The 14457-nt window shown below is 35.4% G+C and overlaps 1 protein-coding gene across 1 annotated transcript; it reads left to right on the forward strand.

The window, feature by feature from the left end:
- Positions 1-313: 313 nt before the first annotated feature.
- On the forward strand, positions 314-13833 carry LOC104098515 (phragmoplastin DRP1E-like). Its single transcript, XM_009605263.4, has 15 exons — positions 314-654; positions 1027-1090; positions 1631-1738; positions 2161-2262; positions 2490-2540; positions 2622-2683; positions 3569-3659; positions 3758-3822; positions 4610-4804; positions 4888-5007; positions 5089-5159; positions 11977-12202; positions 12305-12355; positions 12457-12852; positions 13499-13833. Exons 1-15 carry the CDS (start codon positions 514-516, stop codon positions 13625-13627), a joined length of 1872 nt encoding a protein of 623 aa, XP_009603558.1. The 5' UTR covers positions 314-513; the 3' UTR covers positions 13628-13833.
- Positions 13834-14457: the final 624 nt, after the last annotated feature.

Here is a 14457-nt window from a genome sequence, read left to right on the forward strand (position 1 = left end):
TATAAATTAACTAACTATACTCCATATGTTGCAATATATATAATATTGTTTCTTTTTAAGTATATAAACAACTTAATTTTAAAATTCTCATTTTATTTTTAACAAAAATAATTTATAGACATAAATATTAATAATTTATTTTAGATCATAATTTTTTATTTTTTATTTAAAAAAATATGAGTTTAACTTCAATCAAACAACACCATATAAATTAAAAATGAAAGTGTAGAATCTTAAGTAAAATTCTTGTCTTTGTAAGTATCTTTTGTTTAGGACAAATATATCAAAGTGGCGCGACATATCATCGAACCTTCCGCTTCTTTGAAGGAACAAACAAATAAACCAGTCCAACTTCACGACTTTTCTCTCTCTGTTTCACTTCGCGTCCTTTCAAGTCCATATAGCCAGCTTTTCTTTTTCTCTTCTCTCCAAAAAAACTTAATTCACAAGCTATCTTTGTTCAATTGTAGAGCTTAGCTTAGGGTCCTGTACAGAGCGAAAAACAGAAGAAAGATGACGACGATGGGGAGCTTAATAGGTTTAGTGAACAGAATTCAGATGGCATGTACTGCTCTTGGTGATTATGGCGGCGGCGATAACTCCTTCTCTTCTCTTTGGGATGAACTTCCCTCTGTTGCCGTCGTCGGTGGTCAGGTGCCTCAATTTTCTTAAACTTTGATCAGGATATTTTAATTAAACTTCACCGTTACTAATTTTAGACTCCTCCCCTTCCACTTTACGTGACATGATTCAGAATACTAGGGTCAAATGACCTATTTGGTATGAATTCGGACATTTCAAAGAAGTATCATTAGTCGCAGTAGTTAACAATTCAAAATATTTGAAAAGTATCTTTAAAAAAAACCGTGGTTAAAGAATAGGTATTTGACTCTACACATAGTAATTGTGCCACCCAAAGTGGAATAGAGAACATAATTGATACAACTTTAACTTTGGCACTCATTGAAGGAGTGGTATTTTTGGAGTAAAGCATCTTTACTCACCTTGTTATGTGATAAATTTCAGAGTTCAGGGAAGTCGTCTGTGTTGGAAAGTATAGTGGGACGAGATTTTCTTCCACGAGGATCAGGTAACGCCATTTTGGATCAATTCGATTTTGTTATATTATTGATGATCAGTGTTTTAGTATACCCATTAAGAAAATTAATCATAAAGGTTATTTAATTCAATTACCCTTATTTTTCCTTAAATGAGTAGAAGGGTAGCCTCACGCAATGCTATAATTTGTCTTTGTGCGACGAGGAGGTCACGGGTTCAAGCCTCTTGCAAAAATGCAAGGAAAGGTTACGTACATAGAACCCAATATGGTCCTGCATTTCCCGGACCCTAGCATAGCGATAGCTTAGTGTACTGGGCTGACCCTTTCCTTGAATGAGTAATTAATGACAATATGCCTTCTTGGATTAATAAGTGTGGCATTAAAAAATAGTTAATGCCTTCTTGGTTTTCTAGATTGACAAATATTGTGGACCAAAATTTATTGGCTGAAGTGATGGATAAAAAGGACGAATGGAATATTTTTGAGTAATCTTCTTGAAATACAGTATATGTTCCTGTTTGCATCACATTGGTGAATCAATGGTATACTCATTTATTAGTAGTTTTGCAGGGATTGTTACAAGGAGACCTTTAGTACTGCAGCTTCACAAGACAGATGAAGGGCAACAGGAATATGCAGAATTTGGTCACCTTCCAAGGAGACGGTTTACAGACTTCAGTATGTGAAATGATATCCGTTATTTTATCTTCTTGAGGCCTTATTTTCAATTACTCCCCCCCCTCCCCCCCCCCCCCAAAAGAAAAGAGGAAAAATTTATAGCATGCTTTTAAGTTTTATTTTTCTGTTTCAACTTCAAAATTGGTGAATGATGAAGTAAACAGGTAAAATCCATATATCGTACAAATTACCATCGATGATGATGTTGGTATATGTTAAGTGTCAATGTGTCGTTACTTTATCAAAAAGTGTCAATGTGTCATTATGTGATTAATGATTCAGCACCTCAGATATTGCTCTATAGTTCTTTCTTTCGCTGTTCTTTCTGTCTTACTATGTGTCTGTATGTGTATGCGAAGTGCTCTTAGTTACTGGATGCTGGTGCAAAAGATGTGATTTTTATACGTTCTTTGCTTTTACAGACCTCGTACGCAGGGAGATTCAGGATGAAACTGACAGAGTCACAGGGAAAACAAAGCAGATTTCTCCTGTTCCTATCCACTTGAGCATATATTCCCCAAATGGTATGCTCTCAGTTAATGTTTCAAATCTTTTAAGGAACTAGTTGGAACTTCCAAAAGTAACTTTATGATTATATGAGCTTTGAAAATGTTTAGTTGGAATTGCTGTTTCAGTATTTCCCGAAATTATGTTCTTGTTTCACGTTGCTTTTGGTGGTCTGACTCCCTAATAGACAAAACAATTTTCTTTCTTATACTGATATTTCTTGCTTGATGTTATGCACTGGCAGTGGTCAACTTAACACTGATTGATTTACCTGGTTTGACCAAAGTTGCTGTTGGTATGTACTGTACTTTTTCTCCTACTTATGCATATTCATATTTATCTGAGTTTCCTCAATAATACAAATTTGTTACTGCAGAGGAGCAGCCTGAGAGTGTTGTCAAAGACATTGAAGACATGGTTCAATCTTACGTTGCAAAGGTAATGACGAACTTTTTCGCTTTCTGCTGTTGCTATAATATTCTTTTTACCATTGAGAAGGAAGAGTTTTCTTTTCAAGTATTGAGAAAAATACAAGATGGCACAACTAGTAGCTAATTGTCGTTGACAAACATGAACCACAGGCATTTTAGAGATTTCAGGTGCTTTTGTCTTGAAGGAAAAAAGATTTACATGTGTTTTTAACTAAAACTTTGGTCTCCATATCTGTTTCAAAAGCTAGAAGGATGTCAAAAGATGGAATGACGACTGGATTTCTTCCCGTGTTTACAATATTGAAGTCGAGGATTCCCTATTTCGTTAGCCAAATATAGAAACAGGGGTTATGAACAAGTGAAGACAGACTAAATGGATAAGCAAAAGAAAGTGGAATATTTCCAGCACCTGAAATGGAGTTAAGCAAACAATAAACTGATCTATCGAGTTGGAATCCTTCATAATTTTGTATCACAGAGCTTTCTTGGAGAGCATACATCAACAGTCCCTTCAATTCAGATAATAAAAAAGTTGTTTTTTGCCAATTGATCAAAGCCTTTCTGTACATATATATTGTCAATATCAAATTGCTAAAATATTGACATACTAATATTTCCATAAGTTGACGATAATGAGCTGGTAAACCTTTATGCTGGATTGCTGCATTTATCTTACGTTAAGTCCTAGTTGTGAATTTGGCAAATTGTCGTATCGGTATGTTCATCATTGTGAATAGTTCAAGAGCTTGTTTCACGTTTTTTGCTAGTTATTCTTGCATAGATCGTGCACATTTGGCTTACTATGGGAACTATTTTCATGCTGCTATATCTGATGGCTAAAGTGGTATCAGTTTAATCATCTGATGTTCTTAACATTTTCTTTGATATGCAGCCCAACTGCATCATACTAGCAATTTCTCCTGCGAATCAGGATATTGCCACGTCAGATGCTATAAAACTTTCAAGGGAAGTAGATCCCACAGGTATATACTCTTGGGATGTAACAACTTGGAGTTTGTAATTGTTTAACGTCTACCTTTGTGATAATCATCCTTAAAGAGTTAAATTGCGACTCATGCAGGAGAACGGACATTTGGCGTGTTGACCAAGCTTGATTTGATGGATAAAGGGACTAATGCTTTAGATGTGAGTTCTTCTATCATCTTCATGGATTATCGACAGAAGTGCACTACGTTTTGTCGTAGTTTGTTTAGTACTCTTGAAGATATTAATAACTAAATCAAAGGGTGCCTTATCTAACAAGTTAAGTTTAGATGAGATGGTTGTACAATTTAATATCATATTTGAGTAGACAAAGATCCTGAGTTCAAGTATTACCATCATCCATTTACCAAAAAGAGTTTTCACATGCTTGGCCCAAGAAAAAAGTATCAGGGCTGCATGTGAGGGGGCGTGTTGAAAAGATAATTAAATAAATAGAAGTGTATCCTATACGACAGTTTAAACTCTTAGATGAAATAGTCACTCAATTTAACAAATACTATTACGTCTTGAGTCAAACAGTTTTTTCTTTCACTGTGATCTTTACATTTTCTAAATGTTTCTAACAATAAAAATTTGTGTTTCATTGTAATTTTACGTAGTTTGTGAATCTGTAAATGTTATTTCAAAAAGTTAAAGGAGCTAATTCACATAAGAAATTAGATGTTTTGATCCCCGTAGTCTGAAACCCACTTTCAGAGTACTAAACCCACATGATATATTTAGATGGTTATCGTTGATTGAGTTTATCTTCATACAATTCAAGTATATATAATTGGGTGAACTCGGAATAGCTTATCCTAATTGAACTGTGAACTGTTGTTGTTTCCTCTCTGTCCCCCCTGGTTCCCTCATATACTCTCTTATTTAGTTAGGATAGTCTTATCGCTTATGAAAGTATTTGAATTAGTTTTTTAATTTCTAATCTAAGGTTCTAGAAGGAAGGGCTTATCGTTTGCAATATCCTTGGGTTGGAATCGTGAATCGTTCACAAGCTGATATAAATAAAAATGTGGACATGATCTATGCGAGAAGGAAGGAGCGTGAATATTTTGCAAGCAGTCCTGACTATGGGCATCTGGCTAGTAAAATGGGTTCAGAATATCTTGCAAAACTTCTCTCGAAGGTATACTTTTAGTGCTGTCTATGGAAAAAAAGTGTCCTAAATAAATTAACATAGAGCTAACATTTGAGGTGCTTCTGTTTCAGCACTTGGAGTCTGTAATTCTAGCTAAAATACCGGGCATCACCTCAGTTATTAATAAAGGCATAGATGAACTTGAATCTGAGATGGACCACCTTGGGAGGCCTATTGCTGTTGATGCAGGGGTAAGCTTCATTTTATATTGCTGTTGTTGTTGTTGTTCGTTGAGAGACTATATACTCAGTAACTTCACTGCTCCATTTCAGGCACAATTGTATACTATCTTGGAACTTTGCCGTGCTTTTGACAAGATATTCAAAGAGCATCTGGATGGAGGGTATGTGCATCACTTATCCTTTTCCCTTACTTTGATTTGTAATCAGGTAACTTCGGTATATCTGACGAATCCAAACTTGCACTTGCCTTGGGTTTTATGGGTTAAAATTGTTCATGTAATGTAATCATGTTCTCATTCATGAAACTAGTTCAACTGTAAAGTTTGTTGTAGCATTTCTTGGCAAATACTAATAAAAGGATGTCTTCTCGGACTCAGAGTCAATATTACCAAAAGAAAATAATCTGTAATTGTAAAAACGTCATCTGTATATGGCGTTTACTAGTTTATTCAGAATGTATTGTTTACCTTTAAATCAGTGTTTATTAACTTTCAATAATGGTTGGACCTTAAAAGCCCTCGTTCTAATAATGTTGTAACTTCTGTTAAAATCCTGAAACATTTACTAATTAAAATGTCAAGACAAGAATGAAAGAAATGGCGAGCTCTGTGAGTGGAGCAGTACACAACATCATTAAGATTTGTGGACACCTTCTGTCCATTATTCTGCATAGAAAACAGTTGGTATATCCTTTTAATTCACTGTTTATGTTTTTTCCTTGGTCCATCTTACTATCCCTGTTATTCTGTTTTCCCATATTTGCTTGGGCCATTCGAATTAGGCTAACATACTTTTGACTTGGTTTTAGCGTCTTTGAAAACCCAGTCCTCTAGTTAAATAAAGACTGATGAACATTTGGATTATTGGTCTGATGAAGATGAATGTAAACCCAGACAGTGTACACATACAGTTTTCGTTTGACGGTGCTGGCCCTTTCTAAAAGGGTAAAAGTGATGGTGCAGTATACTCTGTAAGAAGTTTGATTATTCTGAATGGTTTTTCTTCCAGACTCCTCGAGAAAAGAGAAAGAAGACTTGGGCATTTCGGTCTGTCACGACCCAAAACTCAACATGTCGCGATGACGCCTATCATGGTACTAGGCAAGCCGACATCTAACACATACCACATTTTAAAATTCCAAATATACTGAAATAAATTTAATTAAGTAAGAATCTCGTAAAAACTGGATATAAACATCGTAACTTAGTACAAAATTCTCCCAAAAGATCCGGGTATCACGGAGTATATGAGCATCTACATAACAACACGGTCTAACCAATGGAACACTGTCTAGGAAAGTAGAACAGTATAAACAAGACTAAAAGATAAAGGAGGAGTCAAGGACTGCGGACGCCAAGGCAGCTACCTCGATGATCTCCGAACTGATGAACTGTCAGGAATCAGCAACCGCCGTGCCCGGAAACACCTGGATTTGCATATGAAGTGTAGGGTGTAGCGTGAGTACAACCAACTTAATAAGTAACAAGTCTAACCTGAGGTCTGAAAGCAGTGACGAGCTCACACAATACAGTAAACCACAGAGTTTAACAATACAGAAAAGTAGACATGCTTCTAGATTCAACAATTAAGTTCAGCACAGGTAAAATAGGCCAACTGTGACTGATAAGAAGAGTATGAATTTCTATATCTACATGCCAAGGTGAATACCGTATGTGATACAACACAATGAAATCCCAAGTACTCACACTCTCAGAGCACTTAATCTACCCGTCTCAATTCTCGCTCGCCACGCTCAGTCACTCAATACTGTATGATACCTGCTGCGGCGTGCAGCCCGATCCACCTATAGCCATAAGGCCCATTGCGGCGTGCAACCCGATCCACCCCCCCCCCCCCCACATATATATATATATATATATATATATATATATATATAGCCATAAGGCTTGTTGCGGCGTGCAACCCGATCCACATAGATATAGTCATGAGGCTTGTTGCGACGTGCAACCCGATCCACATATATAGATATCACTCACATCACGACGCTCAGGCCCCAACTCAGTCACCAAACTCTCCAGTCTCTCGGGCTCACAACACTCATGCTAAGCAGCCCTAATCAATGATACGAGATGTGACGATATACGATAACAGAGACTGAGATATGACACGTAATGATGAATCTGACTGAATACGCAACTGCAATTAAACAGATAACTCAACAGCAAAGAACGATCACTGTGGGTCCCAATAGTACCAGCATATAGACTAAACATGATTTCTAGCATGAATCACAACTCAAGTGCTCTAACACATAGAGTACATCAAAAATGTTCAGATAAAATAGCTACGCAATTCCTGGGAATCGACTAAATCACAATTTCTACGGTGCACGCCCGTTACCTCAACATAAATCACATAGCACGAAATTCGGGGGTTCATACCCTCAGAACCAAGCATAGAAATGTTACCTCAATCTGTGCAAAACTCTACTCCAACAAGCCTTGGCCTAGCGAAACGACCTTCGAATGCCTCGAATCTAGCCACAAACAATTCGATACAATCAACACGAGCCAAAGGAATCAATTACATAAGAAAATACTAAGTTTTTAATCAAAAGTCAAAAAGTCAACTAAAAAGTTGCCCCCGGGCCCACGTCTCGAAATCCGATAAAAGTCACAAAATATGGAAGCCCATTCAACCACGAGTCCAACCATACTAAATTTATCAAAATCCAACACCAAATTGACACCAAAATCCCCAATTTAAACTCTCCAAATCCCTAGCCTCAAACTCCAAAATTACACCTCAAAACCACACAATCTAGGTGGAAAAATCAATGGGGAAACATAATTATTTAGTAAATTTAACCACAAGTGACTTACCTCAAGAATCCCTTCGAAATCCCTCTCAAAAATCGCCTAATCCCGAGCTTGAAATCTCCAAAATGAAGGAAATCACGAAACCCTCGAACTTAATACTCTGCCCAGCACTTTCGCACCTGTGACTCATTTAGTCGCACGTGCGGTCTCGCAGGTGCGAGAAATATTCCACTTCTGTGGTTTGCCCAAGGCTCCACTGCCTCCTCTTCTGCAACCACACACGCGCAGGTGCGAGTCCGCACCTGCAGAAATCCTTCTGCATCCGCGCTCCACAGCTCACAATCCATTACCGCTTCTGCGCTCCAGTCCCCGCATCTGCGGCCACGCAGGTGCAGAAATTCCCTTGCACCTGCGACCACTGCACACTCCCCTCCAGGCCGCATCTGCGCTTTCCGCTCGCACCTGCGATCACCACTTCGCAGGTGCGATTGCACCAGAACTGGTGAGCTTATCTGTTAACCATCTGAACTCCACCCGAGGCCCCCAGGACCTCAATCAAATATACCACCAAGTCCTAAAACACGATACGAACTTAGTCGAGCCTTCAAATCACATCAAACAATGCTAAAACCACGAATTGCGCATCGAATCAAGCCTAAGAACTTTTGAACTTCTAACTTCTACATTCTATGCCGAAACCTATCAAATCACGTCCGATTGACCTCAAATTTTGCACACAAGTCACAAATGACACCACAGACCTACTATACCTCCCGAAACCCCAATCCGAGCCTGGTACCACAAAGTCCACTCTCGGTCGAACTTCTAAATTTTTAACTTTCGCCATTTCCAACCTAATTCAACTACGGACCTCTAAATCACTACGCGGACACGCTCCTAAGTCCAAAATCACCCAACGGAGCTAACAGAACCATCAAAATGCCATTTCGGGGCCATTTACACACAAGTCAACATCCGGTCAACCATTTCAACTTAAGCTTCCAACCTTGAGACTAAGTGTCTCAACTCATTCCGAAACTTCTCCGGACCCGAACCAACTACCCCGACAAGTCATATAACAACAATTAAGCAAGGAACGGGGCTACAACTCTCAAAACGACCGGCCGGGTCGTTACACGGTCATTCTAATCCTTCCTTTAAAATGAGGGCAAACTAGTGGATACTCATACTACTAGCTCTAATGTGGCGAACACCCCTTTATATGTTGGTGGGAATTGATGTATAAACTTACATGTTTTTGCTAAGTTCTAGAATGACGCTTAGATATAATAACTGTCGAAAAGATAGATACGTGTAAGTACTCTTTACGCATTGTTAGAAATAATTCAAAAGAGAGAAGTGGGATAGATTTTTGGTAGCTATCAAAGAGTAGAAAGAAACGTTTTTTTAAAAGCGGGCATTAGAAAGTGAAAACAAAGAATCAAATGCAACTTATGGAACCTGTAAGTTCAAAATGGGGAAGAAACTACAACAATCGAAAGGAGCTCAAGTACATTACCATAATGCACAAGGGAGAAAGCTAATTTGGATATACTCCTCTAATGCATACATGCACACTTGTACATTTTCAGTTACTAGTTTTAGTGTACGTGCGTTGCACGTGTGCATCACGTTAATCAATATAAAACATATACACAAATTATTGAAAAATAGCAATTGAGGTTAAACTAAACTCAATATATGTTTAATGATGAAAATAAATATTAGTAAATTGATACAATATATGGTTGAATTAAACACTTTCTGAATGAATTTAGTGTAATTAATTCTATAGTATTTATAGTTATAAATATTTTATTATATAAAATACAAATATGCTATGTTGTTGTATCTCATCTTGCATCTCTTGCATCTCTTTGTAAACTGTACGTTCATAATGTCATTATACAAAAAAATAGTTGTTCATTCAAAGTTAATCAAAATTATAGACAAGCCAAATGAACCTCTTTGTGTGTAAAAAAAGTTGCCTGAATTCTTATTGATCCGAGTCTAAATTCCCTTCTTTGCACGTTCATCCAATGCGAAATAAAAGCTAATACTATTCTAAACTCATTCTGAATGTACTTTGCTAATAACAACTTTGAAATTTCAAGAGTTCACAATGTTGAGGTCAATTTTTCAAAATTATAGGGGGAAAAATGACAAATTTATAGATATTTCAAAAGTTCCAAATACATTAGTTTATTGTAAGTTTAAAAAATTAACTGTAGTTACAATTTCACATAGTATGATCGTAGCTTAATTTATTTCTAAATTAACACCATATTTGTTCAGACTTCTAGAAATTTAAAGTTAAAATTAAATCAATACTCTTAAGAAGTTAACATGAAAGAAACGAACATGCATTGCCGATGGATGTTCCATATGTTTTAGGTAATCAATTATTGGTAATTTGGAGAAAAAGAAAATACTATTACATACCTCATAGGCTAAGAATTAAAAAAAAATAAAATTAGTGGCCACGTACTAAACTCTAAAAGGATATTTATAAAAACTGGTCAAATAAGAAAAAAATTTAATGAGGTAAAATTTAATTGAATTTGAAGTCCTAAATATTAGGTTATTCTTAAGTAAAATGTTAGTTGAATTTGAAGTCCTAAATATTAGAAAAATAATTAAATGACTATTTTGTCTATTATGAAATTAACTTTTAAAGGGTAAAAAGGGCAAACGACATTTCGATAGGGGCTTCGTACTTTTAATATAGTATTAATATAGTATATAGATATAGATACTATGAAAAAGCTTTCCTTTAGAATTCTAGTGCCACGTAAGAAGAATAAATGTCAAACATTTCATTGAAATTACCGTAAGGAAAAGAAACGTAATACTCTTATTTGTCCAAAGTAATATTTTTTTAATGTCCTAAATATTAGAATTTTCTACTTAATTCAAATAAGGAAAGATTTAATAACCAAAATTTTAGCTAAATTCAAATTCCTAAATATTAGAAAAATAACTAAATTACGATCTAATATAAAGTTTATTTTTAAAGGGTAGAAAAGACGAACGATATTTCGCTACGGACCTTCTTTAGAGTATGTGGATTATGCGTGTACTATGAAATTTGGAGAAATAAATATACAAAAATTATTAAACTACGTGATGAATTATAAAATAGAAAATTTTAAAAGTACAAGCTCTTAAAAAATATTGACTATTGATCCTATTTAGCAAATTTAATAAAGAACAAAACGATGTCAAGCAAAAGTTTACTAATACCTTTACATAACTTCGATATATGAATTGTGCAATTGCTTTAATAGCTCAAATAAAGTAGAATAAATGTTGACTTGTATGCAACTATACTATGTTCTCATAGCCTTAAATAAACAAATTCTATATGCTCAAAGTACTTGATATAAATTTCATGTTATTCTTATTGAACTCAAATTAAAAAAACGAAAAACAATAAGACACTCCATATTGTTAGATATAATTATCATATTAAGAATTTTTTAGATTAGTAATATTTAAATCCAACAAAATTTATTTGTAGAAAGAAATAAAATGATTAAATTAAATCATTATGATATAAGTTAAAATTTGCTTAAACATTATTTATATTGCTCGTGTACTCAAAATAAGTTAAATTATTTATATTGTTAGAGTATTATTTAGCTGCTAAATTTTGATGTAGGATCTAGTTTTGGGGTACAAACCCAGAGTGAGACACAAGAAGACAAATCTTAAACAGAAAATTATAATTTGAGATTTAATATAAAAAAATATGCTTGTAAATTTTTATTTCGGCGATACACCCTAAATTTATAAAATGTGTGTTTTTGCATATCACACTTGTAAAAGTTCCCCAAAAAGAGTTTAAATGTTTTGCTTTGTTAGGAATCTTCCTTAAAAATCTATATGCGTGCACAACTACATGCGTAGCTAAATTTTGGGTTTTTTAAGTTCTAAAAATTAGAATTGTTTATATTATTCATATAAAGGAAAGATTTAATAATAAAAATTGTAGTTGATTTCAACATCCTAAATTTTAGGAAAAATAATCAAATTACTATTTTGTCTATTGTGAACTCTATTTTTAAAGAATAAAATAGGCGAAGAACATTTCACTAATGGCCTTCGTGCTTTTAATATAGTATAGATGAATGTACATGAAGTTCACCTAAATGATATACCTAATTTCATTTTTTAAAGATTTTTTTCTTCCTTTCAGCCGACCAGGAGGTGATCGAATTTATGGAGTTTTTGACAATCAGCTTCCTGCTGCTTTAAGAAAACTCCCATTTGACCGGCATCTTTCAATACAAAATGTGAGAAAAGTTGTCTCAGAGGCAGATGGATATCAGCCTCATTTGATTGCACCTGAGCAAGGTTATAGACGGCTTATTGAGGGAGCACTAAATTATTATAGAGGGCCAGCTGAAGCCTCAGTAGATGCTGTAAGTACTTATTTTGAAGTCTATTGGAGGCAACTGATATACGTGCTTCTTCTTGAGACTGTATTAAGTCAATGAATAACTGACCAAGGATTCATTTATTAGGTTCACTTTGTCTTAAAGGAACTTGTGAGGAATTCAGTCGGAGAATGTCAGGTAATGTTGACCCTAAAGTCAGGGTTAAGCTCTATCCTTCCTCCTCCCCTTCCAAGCCTCCTCCTCTCGTTCTCTCTTCTCTAAATATGCTGATGGAGCAGGAGTTGAAGCGGTTTCCCAGTCTGCAATCTGCAATAGCTGTGGCCTCGTATGAAGCCTTGGAAAAATTTCGCGATGAAGGTAGAAAGACAGTCGTAAGACTGGTGGACATGGAATCCTCCTATCTGACAGTGGATTTTTTCAGAAAACTTCCTCAGGAAGTGGAGAAAGGGGGGAATCCAGCAACTACTAAAGGGGGAAATCCAGCAGCTACTCCTGTTGTAGACCGGCATGCAGAGGGTCACTTTAGGAGGATTGGTTCAAATGTATCATCTTATGTAAATATGGTGACCGATACGCTGAGGAACACTATCCCTAAAGCAGTGGTTTATTGCCAAGTTAAGGAGGCCAAACAATCTCTACTAAATCACTTCTACACTCAAATTGGGAAGAAAGAGGTAGTTTCTTCGCCTTTGATTTGTATTTATATTTGCTGTAGTTTTGATACATGATACTTAAAATTCAGGTTTATGTTCTTATGGATGAAACTCTTTTACATTTGTTTAGCTTAATTTGAATACACAATATTGTAAAAACTAACCGTTTAATGTGCTGATAGACTAACACGAGTAGCTTTAGGATGGTGATGCAAGTGTTGACGTAATTTTTGCTCTGTTGTCTGAAGATTAAAGTTACTGTCCGTAGCTTTGTGCTTCGAACTAAAAAATCAATGACTGACATGTGGGTCAAGAATATCATAGTAATTGCCAACTTGAAATTCTTAACGTTCTTGATTCTTCTTTTTCTTCTCTTTGGCAAGAGAACACATTTGAGTTATAAGTGTTAAAAATTAAAATAAATCTTGTGCAGAATAAGAAGCTAGGCGGGGTAACATTAGATTTCAGTCTGTTCAAGTGATAATGGCTGCAACATTTACTTTTCCAAAAGTCTAGTATCTGCAATCAATAAAACAAGTTCTTTTGTTATCTCATTCATATTTTCCTTAACTAGTTACAATTCTGAGGGAGAGCCAGATACAACTTTTATTTTGATAATCCTTTTAATGTCCCAAAGGTAGTGCTAATTATTTTCGGGAAATTTCAGGGCAAGGAACTTGCAGAATTGTTAGATGAAGACCCAGCTTTGATGGAGAAAAGAGTGCAATGTGCTAAGAGGCTTGAACTATACAAGAAAGCAAGAGATGAAATTGATTCTGTATCGTCGGTTCGATGAGATTGGGTGCCAGACATTCTTGTAAAATAGTGCAATTCACGGGTTAGATTACAGTGATAGTTGTTGCTCCTTGGTCATCATTTGACAGCATATATTCTTTGATTGTATTAGAAGTTATCATCACAATATTAGTGGATTGTTGCTTAATGACATGTTTGTGAATGACTGAGCTACCACATATATTCATATGCCATTTTGTTCCGGCATCTCCTCTCCATTTTGTACTAGTACTTTTGATATATATGTTCTTTTGGTTTCCATACTATTCAAGTGGACTCTTATTAGTACTTTGCATAAACCAGAGGGTGCAAGTTATAGAACAATCATTTGTTTTTGTTTAGCAGCAGAAATGAGTCTATTGTTGGTAGATTTCCTCAAATGCAATTTACAGAAATTCAACAAATTCTCTGGTGGATAAATCAAGACAACTCAACAAAATTCGATTCTTGTCTGGTGGATCTGATTTATGGTTAATAAACATTAACCACGCCAACTTTGCCTCTAAACCCTAGTTCCTCTTCATGGGTAAGGTTGAGGATCAAAATAGAACTGAAACGTCTTGCAATCACGTTTCTTTATCCCCTTTACCATTCATGATAAATTGGCAAACTCATAAAACATGCTATTAAAAAATACATTGGTATTCATTTTTTGACCAATCAGAATTGGCGTTCAGGATCAAAGTTATATATGTATATGTTACTACAAAGCGCGTGAACACAAAGCCACATTGTTGGACTTTTTGAATAACAATCGAAGGTGTTTACATTTAAACATTGTTACAACTTTGTCATGTAGAGCAACAGATATCCAACACTAGAACGTGGTTG

Source organism: Nicotiana tomentosiformis, chromosome 8 (genome assembly GCF_000390325.3).
Source record: "Nicotiana tomentosiformis chromosome 8, ASM39032v3, whole genome shotgun sequence".
Lineage (NCBI taxonomy): Eukaryota > Viridiplantae > Streptophyta > Magnoliopsida > Solanales > Solanaceae > Nicotiana > Nicotiana tomentosiformis.

What these genes read in the sequence shown, in the direction of transcription:
- LOC104098515 (XM_009605263.4), top strand. Translation starts at nt 514, where the DNA reads ATGACGACGATGGGGAGCTTAATAGGTTTAGTGAACAGAATTCAGATG. An exon ending in TTCAATCTTACGTTGCAAAG is followed by an intron (nt 2,684 to 3,568) that starts GTAATGACGAAC and finishes TTTGATATGCAG; the next exon opens with CCCAACTGCATCATACTAGC. An exon ending in AAGGGACTAATGCTTTAGAT is followed by an intron (nt 3,823 to 4,609) that starts GTGAGTTCTTCT and finishes TTCTAATCTAAG; the next exon opens with GTTCTAGAAGGAAGGGCTTA.